The sequence below is a fragment of the Pogona vitticeps genome, chromosome 1 (genome assembly GCF_051106095.1).
Source record: "Pogona vitticeps strain Pit_001003342236 chromosome 1, PviZW2.1, whole genome shotgun sequence".
NCBI lineage: Eukaryota > Metazoa > Chordata > Lepidosauria > Squamata > Agamidae > Pogona > Pogona vitticeps.
Genome location: NC_135783.1, coordinates 268,124,899 through 268,142,731, shown reverse-complemented (window position 1 = coordinate 268,142,731; position 17,833 = coordinate 268,124,899). Strand labels below are relative to the sequence as shown.

Sequence of the window (17,833 nt, the reverse complement as noted above, 5' to 3'; positions counted from 1 at the left end):
ATTCATGAACTTACCTGATTCCTCTTCAATTTATCCATGTTGGCAAACATCTCTAGGTCTTTTGACAGAGATTTCTATAGTTTAATTATGTTCTGTGTGGAGAAATGCTTCCATTTATCCCAAGTCTCCCATCATTCAGCTTCAGTGGATGGAGACTAGGTTCTAACATTGTGTGTGTGTGTGAGAGAGAAAATCTCTGTCCACACCATGTATATCTGTAAACCATTTCCTCCTGTTGCACAGTTGTCCTCTCATGTGGAGAACTGCCTTGCCTTCCTTGTGTTTTTCAAAGCTGAACTGGCCCCCACATTGTATCCTTTCCTCACAAGAGAAGTTCCCTTGATCATTTTAGTTGTTCTTCTTTTACACAATTTCTTCATATAATTCTATAACCAGCGGGGGTGTAAAACAATACTGCTGTGTGTATTGTTCATTGTAATCAGACAAAGAGAAAGCAACAAAAGGACTGCATGTGGCTTGGAAACCTGTTGGACCAGTAGGTCTCCTCCTCCTCCTCCTTTTTTCCCCTATAGCACTCAATTCAATAAAGTTAGCAGCTCAGAAATTCTTTCCACATAGTTTGGTTTCAGACTTATCTTGAGGTTTAACGTGAATGACTTTACAAAGCAGTTAGTTTTAGGAATTGGTGGTATATATTTCAATCAAGCATTTGGGGAAACAATTGTACCAATGAATAAATGTTTGCACGCAGAAGTACCGTTTGATAATAGTTCCACCACAACATTGACTTTTTAAAGCAGCAGACAATGGCAGGTTAGTTTGTAAGATTGAAGTCCTGTTCTGGACTTACAGCCTGAAATGGTGTAAGGCCTGAAGCATATTGGAGATGGTGGTACACACACAAGACCTTCCCGTTCTTTATTTTTTTTCTCTCACACCTGGAAGTCAAGCAAACTTTCAAGTTTTAGCCACAAATTTCATCCAGTACATTCAACCCGACATATTTTATAGCATTTCCTTGGTTGGGAGTCCCGGCTAGAGGATAGAGATGGGGACAAACCAGCAAAATTGTGGTTTGTTGTGGTTTGTGGTTCACCAGGGTTGACGAACTGTGAACCATGAATTTCCCCTGGGTTTTACAACGAACCATGAATCAGTTCATCAGTTTGTCGGGGGGGGGGTGTTTAGACAGCCCGTGGCTGTCTAAAAATATAAATAAATAAAGCTGAGTCCCCCCTGCCTGCGCCCACCCCGTTTTCACTGCTCCTCTTCACCTTCCTACCTTGCCCTGCCACTGCTGCTGCTGCCGCCAGAATGGAAGCTGTCGTTCCTACAGGTAGCCAGCTCTCTCTGCCTCTGCATGCACCAAACAGCTGACTGGCACACACAGAGGCAGAGAGCTGATAGGAACCATTCTGGCAGGCTAGCCTGCTCTCTCTGACTCTGTGCATGCCGATCAGCTGATTGGCACATGCAAAAGCAGAGAAAGCAGGCTAGCCTGCCGGAATGGCAGTTTCCATTCTGGCAGCCTAGCTTCCATCCCGGCAGAGAGAAATGTGCAGAGGAGGAGAGGCGGCAGAACAATAGAGCAGTGGGAAGGGGGTGGGGTAGACTGTGGGGCAGGGAGAGCAAACTAAGCTGTCAGAATGGCTGTTCCGGCTGCCTAGCTTGATCTGTAGGCCCAACAAAGGGATGAATAAAAGGGGTAAATATTCATCAATATGTATTCATCTTACACAATTGCCTACCCAACAACTCACTTCAAGGAATGGGGAGGTTACTGCCATTAAAGGCAACACCTTGCTTCCAGGACAGTTCACTTATCACTAACAGGTTATAACATTTATTTACATAATTTGACAATTAGTCTCAGTGGCATAATCAGTTTTTTCTGATGGAAAGGAGTGCCAAGCAGAGCTTCCTGTTGTGGGTATAACAATGAGGACAGGAGAAGGTGGAGCCCAGAATATGTAGAAAATGTGGCCTAACCTCTGAGAAGGAGGTCAATGGAGACTCCTCTGAGGAGGAATGGGCTCCTCTGGGGCTAGTGCACCTTTTCCTGGCTTGGCTGCATCTTACAGATTGATTGCTGCCTGTGGTGTTCTACCCAATTATGGCATTTGGGTTCTCCTTGCTCCTGCTTCTGATACACTTATAGTATCTTTGTTTGATGTATTACAACTGTGACCACAACTCCTTTCCATCTACATATGGACATCCAATTCCTCCTTCTAGCTGCCATTTGATACATGACAGATTTGGTCATAGTGTCTTTCATTTCTAGATAGTGACAGCAGATCTTATTTGGCATTTTGGGAGTTCAGTTCCTCTCTGTGCCTCCTTGACAGGGACTGGACTTGGTGATCCATAGGGTCTCTTCCAGCTCTGCAGTTCTAAGATGATGATGATGATGATCAGTAAATAAGTAACTATGCAAATAATGACTGAAATCATGTTGCTTAGTGTAGTAGGTTGCATCAGAGTAAACATGTTGAATCACTGAAGATTTGGCAAGTCAGCTCCTCCATAAATTCCATTGGATTCAGTGGGCCTCCTCTAGTTGAGACTTACCACACAGGGTTCCAGCCACTGTATATATAAAATACATAAATATTTTCTCTAGGCAGGCAGTATAAATTGCAGAGATGTTAAAGGTAAAGTATTTCTCCAAGGCTGTGTTGCAGGGACAAATCACAATTCAGCATGCCAAACATCACCACACGTCAAGGTGATTTTGGCAACAGCTGCATTGTGGCTTGTATCCACGGCAAAGTACTTATAAGAGTTGTTGTTATTGTTATTGTTATCATTATCATTATTATTATTAATGCTGCTGATGATGTGTGTTTGTTTGTTTGTTTATTTATTTATTTGCTGTGAGTGTGCTTATATCCAACACATTCTATGCACCTGTATTATCTAGGACACAAAGAAGAGAGATACATTACCATGCAGTCCCTAAGGCATTGGTATCCAAATACCATTATGTCCTCAATTTTACATTTCTGATGACATGCATTTAAAGGCATAAAAGATGGGTTATATTGCAAATACCAAGACAACTTTTCTTCTCTGTGTTCTTTTTTGTCATGAACAACATGCTGACCTATTCCACAACACAGTACATTTGTCTCTTTGATAGCTGTCTGATTTTGCAGTCACTTAACCTTCCCTTTTGGCGTAAAGCTTCCAGTCTAATCTTTTGCTTTCTCCTTCATTCCAACTGATTATAATGTTGTTTCATGTCTGAATCAGTACAACTCATCTCGTATCTTTCTTTTAAGCACTACCACAAAATGTTTCACCCACTTGATTCCCCCTGTGATCTTTTCTTGTTTATACAAGTTGGCTATTGCTTTGGCATTCTAGCATTTCCATTTCAGCCTGTTGCTAATTTAACTAGCTCTTTCTTCCTGGCTGTATAAGATTCCAGCTAAGTAAGTGTAAATTAAACAGACCTCCAGAATGGTCACAGACCATCACACATGATTATTTTCATGCACTGTAAACTAGCCAGCTTTGTTTCCCATCCTGCTCTTTTATTGCTGACTTCAGCCTTCCCTTTCCAGCCCATGTGGTAACCCAAAAGAAATGTCTCCTCTTTTTCTGGTGTTATAGGAAGTGAGCAGTATTTGTAATTAGTACTGTGTTGACTTGTTGGGGTGATTGTTTTTCAATATGAAAGTTGCTTTTTCTGGGTGGTGAAAAGATTTGTTTTTTTTTTCCACCAGCTCATCATCCAGTGTTCTAGGTGTGTAGTTTTTGCAACTGTTTGTAGTCCTTGCTGCCCTGACCTGCTGCTCCTTCAGTTCCATTTTTATATCTTGTAAAAATATGTTTGTCACTTCGTCTAAGCCAATCAGGAATCCTGCGTGGAACATTATGATTTCATAGCGCCAAATGGCCAGTCAGATTTAGCTACTTGATGATATAGCTGAGGTTAAACAACAGATTGCTCTTCGTTCCTTTCATTCAAAGTGTGAAGAAGGCACAGGAATGGAGAATTGTTCCTTTGCTTGAAGCAATTGGCTCTCTGGTCCTGTTATTACACACTGGTGGTTTGTGGTCTAAGCAGCAAGGTAAGGAGGTAGAGGCACAAGGTGGTGGTGGTGGTGGTGGGGAAAGAATGTGCAAAAACTCAGGCATCAGATGGGAATGAAAGTGGCCACGACTTTGTAGGTCACACCAGCTTTCACCCAGCATAGAGGAATGGGTGTAGGCATTGGCAAACCCATTATACTAATCAATGGATCACTGCTCCATCCAGCTAGCTTACTGGGGAGTTCACAGGATGACAGGACACGAGGCTCCACAGGGGTTCTGAAACTGGCTAACATGGAAGAGGAGCCCCTGTGTCTTCTCTAGGTGGATCAGAGAGGAGACCTTGCCTCTTAGGTCTTCTTGGGGAAATCTTCAACCTAAGCTGGGCCTTGCTTGTCTTTGAGGGTAAGAATGATGCAGGAGTCTGCATGTGGTGCATTGGCTGCTGAGGTGCCATGTTGCTCCTTGGTGCTTTGTGTTCCTTGTTTCCTGCAAAAAGAGATGGTGAGAGTCTCCTAGAGCTGGGACTCAGCATGTCTTGGTCCTGTGAAGCATGATTTATGCCTTAGTCCAGTTGTAGCAACAGGAAAGCCAACCTAAAACTTAAAAAAAAGAGAAATGCATGAGTAGTTGCAGCAGACCGAATGGGAACGCACAGTAGGGTACATATCCCAGTGTTGCTGTAGTTATGCTGACTTTGTAAAATTAGATGTGCATTTGAATTTGTATCTCTAGGCTGTCACAGTGTATCAAACATACTCCATTTGACTGGGGTGAGGAAGCATGGTTTAGATTCCCTCGCCCCTTACCAGCCCTGCAGTCTTCTTATGGCTGTAAATCCTTGCTTGTGTCATTGTTGCCCTTAAGAATAAGAAACAATTTTTTTCTCCTCCATTACGAGATGGTAAAATATAGTATGTCTGGTTTCAGCTAGTTTTTGTATTTTTGAAAATGTTTTTTGTGCAAACAATGCTGATGGTGCAAAACTGTGATACATTGTTACCTGGACTTCAAATATTAAAATAATCAGGCAAGTCATTTGTTTCTTTTTGACCAATCAGCCAGTCTTTCTGTGCTTGCTAGGTATGCATGTACTGACTAGCTGCACAAAGGGAAAAGACTAGTTGCTTGCAGATGTTTTTCACAAATTGCAGAGTCCTTCAGAAAAAAGGCACTTCTTATACCAAAACTGAGTAATCTCATGGTGCTTCAACATTTCTGGTTGAGAACATTCCTTATACTGAGACAGCCTGAATTAAAGAGGCTGAGGAATTTAGTGAGTATTTTTAACATTGCTCATTTTCGTATACATCTAAAATTTTTAGCAGAGATCCCTGTGCTTGGGGTGTGTGCATACAGTCTCAAGATATTGTCCTCTTCCACCCTTTAAGAGTACTATCTTGTCCAGCATCCTATCTCCATTGTGGTTCTCTTCCTATCCTCTCCCTCCAGTTGTGTTTTGATGAAGGAATCAGATTGCAAAATACCTACAGCTCATCTCTTTTCAGACATACTTTCCAACTGAAGAAAGGAGAAACCCCTGCATCAAGCTCTGGTTTAAGGGTCAGCAGATGCTCTTCCTGGTGGCAGGCAGAAATAATAGCATAGGAAAGAAGAGCATGTGATATATGTTTCAATTCTAAGATCATTGAATTCTCCTTCCCCTTGCCAATTACTCTCAGGACCTGTTCTCTTTCAGTGCAAAATTTCAATACAGAAATCAGCATCACCGGAAATAAGAAACAATGTTTTGTAGTGAAATATTGGAATTCCGTTTAATGTATGACTTTTGGCTCAACCCCCCCCCCAAAAAAAAGGAATTGGAGCCATTTGAAATTCCTCTGGATTTAAAAATATTAAATATTTTCAAAGCATTATTTGCACTTCATTCTACAAAGCACTATCTTAATTTAGTCACTGAAGCTTCTCTTTGACTTCTGCCTATAATAGGCTTTAGTAATACCCTTCCTATTATAGACTCCTCTATCCCAGTATAGTCATGGAACAGTTGGTGTGACTAAATTTAAAAGATATTTTGGATGAAATGGCAACCTGCCAGATATCACAATCTTTTGCATTCCCCAGTAGCCAAGTTCCAATTCATGTGCTTGCAATAGAAACATGTACACATACCATGTTTCTAGCATGTGAGGAGAATGCATTTTCCTGAATAGGTATCACCAAGCGAAAGTAATACCTGAAGCAGCCTGAGCCCCTTGCACCTTTCTCACAGGACTGGCCCAAGATCTTTTGCTGCCTGAAGTAGAGAACAAGATGATGCCCTTGATGTCTGCAGTCTTTTGTCAGCAGTGCCTCACTGCATTTTATATTGGACAAAAAGTCCAAACTCTACACAAGAGAGTAAATTGACACAAAATGGACATCAGAAATAAAAATAACGAGAAACCAATGGGTGAATTATTCAACCTTCCTGCACAGTATTTCTGTGGTCTAAGAGTTGCAGTCCTTAAATAAAGGAACTTCAAAGACGGATTCTAAAGGGAGCCTGCTGAGCAGAAATGCATCAGAAGCTGCCAAACACTCTGCCTAAGCTTAAACAACGATAATGGCCTCCTCTGTCATTCAATATGCTAATTTAATATCGGAACCATGATCACCTACTCAGACTGTAATCACCACCATTGTGATGGAATTCACCATTTGGTTTGGTCTGGTCAAGTCACCTCAGACTGAAGTCACGTAGGAACCCCTCTGAAAGTTACTGTCTGAGGGCCACCATCTTATGTCCTTCCAGCAAGCTTCAAAAACCATACAGGCTACTGCTGCCAGAAACCAAATGATTCCTCCAAGCCATCCCACATACAGTCCCTTAACACAACAGCATGTTTCTCTGATCATGTATTGGTTACTTGACATGAGACTTGGCAGCAGTTATAATAAATATATTCCATATAGCAAAGTGCTGGGTGTCAGAACTACTCTGACAACATATGGGTTAAAGAGATTCAGCAGGAAATATTTCAGCACTTTTGCAATTTTCAGGAAATATTGTGATGTGAAATCCAATGAAGTGGTTGCGGCTTATGATGAAACGTAGCCTTAGGTTATTTCTTCCTTGCTTGCATCTCACGAGGTTCTAAAATACATTTGTTATTCTCACCTTTCTTTTGCTGATGCAAATATAAAATATCACTGCCAGAACTGATTTGGCATTTGTTTAGTGTAATATATAATTACTTTCAAACACATCCTGCTTCCTAGTCAAATTTTGATAGCAGTTCCAAATATTTTTGTCTGTGCTTCTTAAGATCTTTTTTGCAAATTTCTTTGAGCAGCTGTCAACATCTGAGTATGATGAAGCTTTAATGTTTTTCAAATAGTGTCTTGATCTTATTAGACAAATTTTGGATTTTGTGCATTCGCGTGGCATGTAGTGTTGATTTGCATTGAAGCAATGCCCCATAATCATGATCTACAGCTAAATTTTGTTTGCCCATTTGTTGATATCCTAATGTGAAGGCAAATGATGCAGTAGCAACCCCAAGGAACCTAAGCAGATCTTTCATAGGGGACTCAAGGTGGCTCACAATCAATTAAACCAACACAATATACAGCATGAAAAACACAATTAAAATAGCACTAAAAAGAATTAAACCTATAACAATATAAAAAGCATAATTGAAAACAATTTAAAAAACATTTTGTGAAAAAATTATGTATTCACTAGGTGCAGCCTATTGCTTTAAATCCTCTCTGAAGGGGGAGATCTTTGCCTGGCAACAGAAGGACCGTGAGGGGGACATAATTTGGATCCTTAGGACAATGCATTCCCAAGCTGGGGAGTAGCTGCTGAGAAGGCTCTGACTTACATTCTTGTCAAGTGATCTCATGAAGGTGGTAGGACTGAAAGGAGGAACTTTTCAAAACTCCCCAAAGCTGAGAAGTTTCATATGAGGGGACACAGTCTTTCAAATAATCTGGACCCAAGCCATATAGGGCTTTATAGGTCACAAGGTCAGCAACAGATCAGCAGCCAATAGAGTCGTTGTAAAAGGGTAATCATGTGCTCCCTGTAACCGATGCTATCCAGTAGCCTGACATCCACATTTTTCAGCTTCTAATGAAAGATGATCTATATCATATAGTCTGGACCTTCATGGAATACCATGAATTTCACTTGGGAACTCCATGTGAGTAGTGCACTCCATGGAGTAAAGGTAGGAGTTAAATAATACTGAATAAATAGATACTTTAATGGTTACGTTTCATATCCAACCAAATGACATTGTCAGAGACAGATGCTCTGTATGCTAGTCATGAATGTCCTAGACTAGTCGAGATTGTGGAGAGCAAAGGGAAAGATACTGGATCCATCCTTATTTTACATATTCCAAGGCTCACCTTCAGCACTCAGAAAAATAGTTTTGGGCTTCGACCTGCTGAGCTTTGTAGGAAATTAGAAGTATGTAGAGGGCTAAGTATTCAAACATGCAATCTCCTGGCAAGGTCAGTACTTTCCGTTTTCCTTCAGTTTGTTGTCTGTAAATAGCAAGATGAAAAGCTATAATCCACTGACTGTTGAGTAATCTTGAAATGGTGCAAGACAGTCACATCCTCAGCTGTGTTTTCACTTAAGTGAATATCCCACTTCTACCACAGCTGAGCAGACACACTGCTCTCGTAAAGCGCTGCCTTCATGCTGTGGTGAGTCTTGCTGAATTTTGCTGATCAGGTAGGATCTGACTCTATTCGTTTCCAAATGACTGTAATGAACTGCCATGCTGGCATGTACCAGCTTCAGCTTTCAGTAGTAGTCTTCCCACAGAGTACTCATGAATTGCCATGGTGTGTAAAAGGAAATATTATCTGGAGATGTTCCATGATATATCACAGTTTTCTTTGTGTTAGTGTCTCTTCAGTATCTGAAAGCATGCTTGTAAAGATTTTTGACTGTCTGTAAATTGCACTGTCCAGATGTTGATAACTCACCCTAGGTTTATATAAACTATGCCTTTCAAGTCAGATAGTACCCTGTTTCGACGCATATACATAATGGTTGGATTGAAGTGTAAATCTGTACTGCTCTTCAGTTACATTTTTAATGCTCTTTGTTCTTAAGAATATTAGATATTTCTTCAGTGGAGAAGTTGGACAAAATATGGCAACCATAAAAATTTTTAAATCTTCATGATTTAAAAATTAATCACAGTTTAAAGATGGAATACAGGATTATTAGGTGGCATGGTTTTACCCATGTTGCATGCTCTGAAACTGTTTGTGTATGATTTTTACCTTTGAATCTTTGCATTCAGTTGTTTGTGGGAGGCTAAGAAGGAAAAGGGTTATCTGAGTCTTTTGGAAATTGATTTGATTGCTAATAAACAATATGTTTCTAATAGGTAACATTTTTTTTTAAAAAAAAAGATTAATTTGTCAACTACAATCAGCAGTCACCGGATTTCACCTTTCTGCCCAATAGTTATGCTTGTCCATGAATATGAGAAGTGTATAGATTGTATTCCTTATGGATGACTCTGAGCCTCTCTCTTTATGCATCCTGCTCAAGGTTCTGTAGCCAAAATTAGCCCTACAGATAGCATGTATTATCTTTGCACTTAAAAAGCAATCATGCATATTTGTACTTCTTGCTCTGCATTTATTCCAGCTGCCTTCCAGTTGCATCATATCGCTGGAATACTCTGTAATTTCCATATAACAAAGTGGGTTATATTCCACTAATGAATCGTTCAACGTAAGCATCTGCTTGAAGATGAAATAATGATTTCCACATGTTAGCAGCGGCACTGTGGCATTTTCTTTGAGCAGTGCTTCAGATAATGTTTAGTTAGTAGACTTTCTGGACCACAAGCATCATCTGGTTAACATTAAAAAAGCGCCACTGAAATGTAAGCTGAATTTTACTTTTTAAAAGTAAGAGTTTAGAGAAGTTATAGATCTATCTGTTACTTCAAGGCAATACAAAAATTCTAGTTGTCCATTATTACGAGGCATATAATCAAGTGATGCACATCTGGGTGAGAAGCAGCACCCAATAGTAAACTCTCCAAGCAGTTGTTCTTTTTGAACTCACTTGCTGTCTAGTATTCCTCAAATGTGTTCACACAATATTTAATGCCTACTTCTTTTGCAATTGAAACTATTTTGTCAGTACCTTTCTAACACACTGAGCAGTGAACTTTGCTTGCTTGCATAACTAAATGTTGGCATCATCCAGAAGTCTGACTTTGATATTCATGGCATAACAGAGGAATCATTTCAGCTGGTTTTTATTTTTTGCTGATTTGCTTGCATTTTAGCACAGGCTTCAGAAACAAAAGTCTGAGGCAAGGTTGATTTCAATGCCAAGATTTAATCCTGGCTAATGTGAAATACTTTCTTGGAAGAGAATTCATCTGGTCATGTGTGCTGTACTTTTTCCTCACTGCTGGCTTACCGCAGCTAGCATCTGTAGCTGAGAGATGCCATATCTTCCAGGAAAAAAACTTAAAACAGGACTGGAAAAATGCATGAACAGTGAGTTAGCTACTGATTGTTAATACCTCCATTTCTGGAATGTACTTTAGGACACCAATTCCAGAGATAAACAAGAAGAGAGAGCTGCTGTGACTATGCCTCCCAGAGGCATTCAGATGGACTATGGACCTCCTGGCCAGCCTTTCCTCTCCTCTGTTTTAGGGCATGAGCAGGTCTTTGGGAGTGGGGAAGAGAATAAGGGCCAGTGTATTTGTACCTGTATTTAATGGTGGGAAATGTATGCTGTTTTAAGAAGAAAGAGTCTAGGTAGGATTTTCTGATGCATGTGTTAGTCAGTTGTGGTTTGTTCCTTTGTCTCCCATTGTGGGACATGAAGGGTGATTGTAAAGCTTAATCCTTAGCAAGGGTAGAGGCTCTGTATTTGGACAGAAGAAAGTTGGTTCCAAAAAAAAACTTACAACAGAGACTACCAGAGCCTCCAGATAACCTGCTAGACAAGACATACAGTGGGAACAATAGAATCCTGAGCCAAGTGAGTTTTTGAGTACCACAATTGAATTGAGCTGACAGTCCCTTCAACACAAAAATCCACGCTGCCTTCATCAAAGTTTTTCTATAGCATAATTTGGAATGTGGTTGTTATGTGCTGTCCAATTGCTTCTAACTTTGGGCAGTCCTATGAATTAGTGACATTCAAACTGCCCTGTCAGTAGCAGCCCTGCTGAAGTCTCACAAACTCAAGGAAATGGTTTCCTTTATTTAGTCCAGTGGTTCTTAACCTTGGGTTACTCAGGTGTTTTTGGACTGCAACTCCCAGAAGCCTTCACCACCAGCTCTGCTTGTGGTTAAGAACCACTGATTTAGTCAATCCATCTCGTATTTGCTCTTCTGCTTTTCTTGCTGGCTTCAGTGTTTTCAGCATTATTGTCTTTTCCAGTGAATCTTGTCTTCTCATGCCCAAAATACTGTATTAGTCATTTACAAATTAAAGACTAGCAACTACAGTACATGATGCAAAGCTAAGCACAAGGAAGCCCAGTGGAGAATTGTCTCTTTTTTTAGCTCAAATGGCAGGGTGGTTTAATTTTGCTCCTGTTCATTGGCATCACTTTTCTCTGCTTTCTGTCCTATGTGGTTTCCTGATCCAGTGGAAAGAAGCACTTGTAGGGGTGTGGTTCCCTTCAGCCAGGTGTTTGTTGTCTCCAAATAATAGCAAAAAAGACTTTCCACAAGCAGTTCTGATACAATTATTGTTAAGCCAGTTTGGAAAAATAAATTCTCATGGAAGTGCAAATTATCAATTAGCAGCAACTTGTCAGATCAGAGGCATTAGGGGATCTATAAGAGAGAAACTTGTTTGTCATCTGGATGACTATATTTACTTACTTACTTACTTACTTACTTACTTACTTACTTACTTACTTACTTACTTAATATCCCGCTTATCTGGTCTTATGACCACTCTAGGCAGCTTCCAAATACATAAAACAACATGTAAATATAACAAAAAAGAAATTATTACATCAAATAACTAGTTCTTCAAGATGGAAAATAAAAAAATAAAAAGTGGACAAAGAAAAGAAGGTCAAATATTAACTGGAGGGAAGGCCTGCGTGTACATCCATGTTTTTAATTGGTTTTTAAAGATGCCCAGTTAGGGGGCTGCACAAATCTCCAGAGGCAGATTGTTCCAGAGGCAAGGAGCTACCGCCGGGAAGGTCCGGTTTCTTGCTTTTTCCCTCCAGGCCTCCCTCGGCATCAAGCTCCCCAGCCTCACCTCCTGACTCACTTGGGTGATATGGGTAGACCTTGGTGGAGTAGGCATTCCGCCAGATATGAAGGCCCTAAACCATTTAGGGCTTTATAGGTAAGCATTAAGACTTTGAAGTCAACCGAATGGGCAGCCAGTGCAATGCGGCCAGAATAGGAGAAATATGATGGTATTTTCTTGTTCCACTAAGGAGTCTGGCCACCGCATTCTGCACCACTTGGACTTTCCACATCAAAGGTAGCCCCACATAGAGCGCATTACAGTGGTCTAATCTTGAGATTACGAGTGCATGTACCGAGGTAGTGAGCGCCCCCATATCGAGATAGGGTCGCAGCTGGGCTATCCGCCAAAGATGGAAAAAGACAGTACAGACCGTGCCGGGTCCAGGTGGATCCCCAGGCTGCGAACCCCACTCTTTGCGGCGAGGGTCACCCCCCAAATGAGAAAGAGTCACCCAAACCACCAACAGTGGGGGCACCCACCCTCAGGACCTCCATCTTGTCTGGGTTCAGCCTCAGCCCATTTTCCTGCATCCACTGCGGTACGGCCCCCAGGACAGGACAGCATCACCTGCAGTTGGTGAAAAGGAGATGTAGAGCTGGGTGTCATCAGCATATTGATGACACAATGCCCCATACCCCCTGATGACCTCACCCAGCGGCCTCATATAGATATTGAACAGCACTGGGGAGATGATTGAGCCCTGCGGAGCCCCACAACTTTGGGTCCATGGGGCCGATAACCTCTCCCCAAGCTGTACTCTCTGAGGACGCTCCCCGAGGAAGGATTGGAGCCATGCAAGCGCATGGCTGCCAATTCCCAACCCGGAGAGCCTCCCAGGAGGATACCGTGGTCAACGGTATCAAAAGCTGCCAAGATATTGAGACGGACCAACAGAGATACTTGACCTGTCAGTCTCCCTCAACAGGTCATCATACAGGGTGACCAACGCCGTCGCGTGGCCTGAACCCGACTGAAATGGATCCAGGGCATCTGTTTCATCCAAATGAGCCTGAACCTGGTCAGCCACCGCCCTCTCGACCACTTTGCTAATGAAAGAAACATTGGCGACAGGCCTATAATAGCCAATTTCGTCTGCTGCCAAATTAGGTTTCTTTCTTATGGGCCTAATGAGTGTTTCCTTGAGTAACTGGTAATCCTACAGTGATTTCACCTACAGAAACCAACAGGGACCCACTTTGAAAAACTGTGGATCACAATGGATCAAAGTGTATTTTCCCCACTGTATAGTCCCACCCTTAGTTTAGTAATAGTAATTAGGAATACATGGTATAGATCAGTGGTCCCCAAAACTTGGGCCTCCAGAAGTTCTTGGACTTCAGCCCCAGAAATCCTGGCCAGCAGAGGTGGTGGTGAAGGCTTCTGGGAGTTGTAGTCCAAGAACATCCTGAGGCCCAAGGTTGGGAACCACTGGTACAGATGATCTTATCCTTGGCCTCCACTGACACAACCTTACTCTTAAGGGTCTTTTCTTTCCTAGTTCCTTTAATTTAGGAGAGGAGAGAGTTAGTTAAGTAGTTTCTTTAAGAGTTGTGTGTGTGTGTGTGTTTGTGTGTGTGTGTTTTGTATTTTGTGTTTTGTATCATCAAGTTAGAACTGACTTATAGCAAACCTAATAGGGCTTTCAAAGTAAGTAAGGTACTTAAGAAGTGGTTTAACCAGTTCCACTCCTCCAGTGAGTTTTCATGGAATGGTTCCAGAGAGCCATTTCATCACTTTGCCCACTACACCACAGTGGGAACCAAGTGGGTAATGGTAGTAAATGCATATTAAATGTTTCTATAACCCAGTACACTTTAAGAACTAAGAACAAGGCAATGTTGCTCATAAATTATATTTGGAATTAATTGAATTGTAGAATTATGAAAGAGACCCTAAGAGTTGATTCCAAATCCTTGCCTTGAAGAGGAAATCCACAGGCAGAGCATGCCTGGAAAATGGCCATCCAACTTCTGTTTAAAAACAGAGTGGACAAGTCGCCCAGATAGGTGGGGTATAAAGCAAATAAATAAATAAATAAATAAATAAATAAATAAACAAACAAATAAATAAATAAATAAATAAATAAATAAATAAATTTAAAAAACAACAATAACAACATCCAATGAATTCACCACCTTCCAAAGTAGTCTATTCCTTTGTCAAACGGATCTTACTGTTCGAAAGTCCTTCCTAATGTTTATTTGAATTCTCCTTTCTTGTCAGTGCTGCTTATAAATTGTTTCGCTTCAGCAAGGAACAGGCACTGACTTTTTCTATGACTCGTGGAGTTCAGTGAGTGAAACTATTATTTCTTTCTAGGAGCTGCTGAGTCGAACACAGCTTGAAACTCAGAAATTGGATCTAATGGCAGAAGTGTCAGACCTAAAGATTAAACTGGTTGGGATGGAAAAGGAACAGAGCGAGTATGAGGAGAAACAGAACAAAGCTGAGGTGAGCCTTTTTTTGTTGTCTTGAGTATTTCCTTACATTTAAATATGACTCCTCAGTTTGTTAACTGCACATTCATGAGTTCTTTTTTGTTTGTTTTTTTGAAGCAGCTATTAAAATGTTGCCTTTTATAATATTTTTGGTTTGTACAAGCAGTTTTACTGTGATGTCTGCCAAGCTAAAGTATGAAAGCATGTTACAGCAGTGCATCCCCAAACTGTGTCAGGACATGCAATGGAAATATATGAATACTATGAAGCATCTGTCTGCAGAGGTGACTGTACAACGGTGGTTCCCAACCTTGGGTCCCCAGAAGTTCTTGGACTGCAGCTTCTGGCTATCACAGCTAGTGGCTTCTGGGAGTTTTAGTCCAAGACCATTTGGGCACTCCTGAAGCCGTTTCCATGAGTGGATATAGCCAGGCAGTTCTGCCAACTCCTGCGACGTTGCTGGAACCAGTTGTATTGGCTCTTGCCTTTCCATTGGACCATTTCAGCAATGTGGAGAGGGGGGAATCTGCTGCTTGGGTAACAGCCTATCCTCCATATTACTTTATCCAGGCTTCATGCTCTGGAGAGAACACTCCTCAATACAGAGCACGTTACCATGGTCTCTCGAGACTGAAGGATGCCTATGCTATATTTGGGCACCAAAGTTGGGAACCACTGGTTTACAACATCTCTGCATGAACAACTGCTTCGGCCTGTTCTCCTTCCAATCAGCCTTAAGTGAACTATGGTAATCTGTCATACCTTTGCATTAGGTATCATTAAGTGATCCACTTACTCCTGATGCAGCAGAATGACCTACTTTCTATGGGAACTGTTGTATCCCTACATGAATTGCTGCTGTTTGTTTGTCTCCTCCATATCAGGATGCATGCAAAGACTAGAATCTCATGGGAAAACGGAATCTTCTCCACTGAGACAGCTCATTCTCACTCTTCCACACTCTAGTTTTTTACCCCATTTTAATTCAGGAAAATATGTGCCTCAATATTAGAATCTAGAGAACCTATGGACCTAATGGTCTTCCCATATCTGTCCAGAGCAAACAAAAATGGGCAGATCAAGAGAAAAGAGAACCAGCAGGACAAGACATATCTATATACAGCACATGAAAGGGTCTTTGTAGAAGCAAAAATATTTGTGAAAAGTTGAGAATTGTTTAGTGCTCCTGACATCCAGATAATGGATTGTAGCTTCTTGGATTGCCCTGCAAAGCAATGGGTTACAATCTGGCTCTAGCTTAGTGAAGCCAACCTATGAAGTCAAGTGAAAGTATGTGGTTCGGTGGTTCTGTAATTCCACTTATTCATGCCCAGTACAAATCGTCTGCTTCATTACACATCTTAATTCTGGGTGTGTTGCCTATAAGCTGTTTTAGGAAAAAAGGGATAGTCTTTAAATTTAAAAAAAAAAAAAACAGTTACCTTCCACAAATATTTCCCTCATAGGTTTTTTTTTATCATCATAACACAAAGTGTGAGAATATAAACTTTGGAATTGTTGCAGCTTGTGCTCTTTGGTTAGAGAACTAGAATCCATTTAGTAGCATGACCAAAGGGCCCAGTTCACATAAACAAGCAGTAAATGTTGATTTGTGCCCATACAACCACGTGGAGACTATAGTCTTAATAAATTATCCTTGCCCTTCAGAATAATGATTGCATCACTACACTATGCTGAACTGGTTCTTGAAAACTGGGCCTTAATCTCTGCATGAAGTTAGATGAGTCACAGCCAGTTAAAACCCAAAACACTTAGTTGAGATGTCGGTGCAGAGTTCTACCATGCAATGTCATATTTCTTTCTTTTCTTTTAAAACAAAATGGATTTTTTTCCCTCAGACATTTGGTTTGGTATTAGAACAACAGTTAACAGTAGGGGACGGGAACCAAGTGCAATTTTGCATCCTGTGGGCTCTTAGCTTGAAGAACTGGTGTCTGTAAACACATGCAGCTTGCAGATAAGAGATTCATATTAATTTAGGGAGATTAGTTTCAGTCACCCTGTCTCCATGAAAAGTCTGTCCATACCCATTTGTCCCCTGTTGCACCCATATGCTAAGGAGAATTCTGCGGAACTTTTTAGGAGATAGCCTTGGGTTTAAACAGGGCAAAGGTTTGGTCTACCTTGTTTGCCAGTACCTAGCTGAGAGACCCAGAGTAGATTAAGGAGAGCAACTATCTGTAGGAATGGTCCATGGATCCCACAAGAAAGCTAATGCACCATGGTTGATTTTACTAAACTTCCACATTAGGGTGCTATATACTTAAAGGTAAATGAGGTAAATGATACAAAGGTCGCTCAAACTGTGCACTTGATTATATTCGCGAAGTAAAGTTAAATAATGTGTACATGATTGTTGAGTTATTATGAGTGCATTATTATTTAATGTTTCTTGTTATTCTCAGCTTTGTCAGCAAAGAGGGCATTTATCTGAGAGGCATAAAAGAATCATGCAGATGATTCTTGAGTTATGATGCATTATAAGAAACTCTTAAAGCAATGTTGTTGTAATTCTGGTCTCTGAGCAGGGGCAGCAAGTTAGTTTTAAGTTTAAAAGAGAACCTGATGAATGGTGCACATTATGCTTTGCATCCTAATTCTTTTCCCCCAAACAAATAAGCACCTTACCGCCTCTCTCATTATGATATTGTTGACAATCCAGAACTTTATGTTGAAAGTGTTCAGCACTTTTTTGGCTTCGTTCTTTGTTGTCGTTAGCCTTCATTTTCTTTCTTCCTCTTTTATATAGTCAGTAGTGAACCTGATCAGTGAACTTCAAGAACAGATGTGTAGACTGCAGCTGGAGATTAATAGTAAGATCCAGGAAAGAAAATCCCACAGTAGGAAGCCAAATATGGCAACAGTCGGTCCTCAAGATAGCACTGAATCGGTGACAGAGATCCCAACAGAGAAGAATTGCTCTCAGTCTGATGTATGAGGAGCAAATGTTATCCTGAGTCTATGCATTGCCCCATCCCAAAGATCAGACTAAACACTGCTAACCAAATATTGCTCTGATCAGCTGGTGTTAACATGTTTGACGTTCTCAAGGTGAACTGTGGTGTTCAGTAATAAACCAATTTTGCTTGTCTTAGCTTTGATCCCAGCAAAGTAACCATGTGTCATGACTTTCCGTTGGAAG

At 41.0% G+C, this 17,833-nt stretch overlaps 1 protein-coding gene and 1 long non-coding RNA gene across 26 annotated transcripts in view; one reads left to right on the top strand and one right to left on the bottom strand.

Moving 5' to 3' along the window:
• PPFIBP2 (PPFIB scaffold protein 2) overlaps nucleotides 1-17,833 on the top strand; it is a 143,292-nt gene that overhangs the window by 85,244 nt on the left and 40,215 nt on the right. For 23 of the 25 annotated variants that reach the window (XM_072985799.2, XM_078383981.1, XM_078383978.1 and 20 more), the window contains one exon: nucleotides 14,552-14,683. In XM_072985799.2, the coding sequence (XP_072841900.2) occupies nucleotides 14,552-14,683 (132 nt within the window). Of the gene's footprint in view, nucleotides 1-8,596; nucleotides 8,696-14,551; nucleotides 14,684-17,833 lie in introns of those variants that run through there. The other 2 variants (XM_078384001.1, XM_078383999.1) reach the window with 2 other exon arrangements.
• On the bottom strand, nucleotides 4,560-17,458 carry LOC144586142 (uncharacterized). The gene is made up of 2 exons (XR_013540892.1): nucleotides 17,320-17,458; nucleotides 4,560-4,604 (listed from the first exon to the last, which is right to left on the bottom strand). It is a non-coding gene; the product is annotated as an uncharacterized LOC144586142 (long non-coding RNA).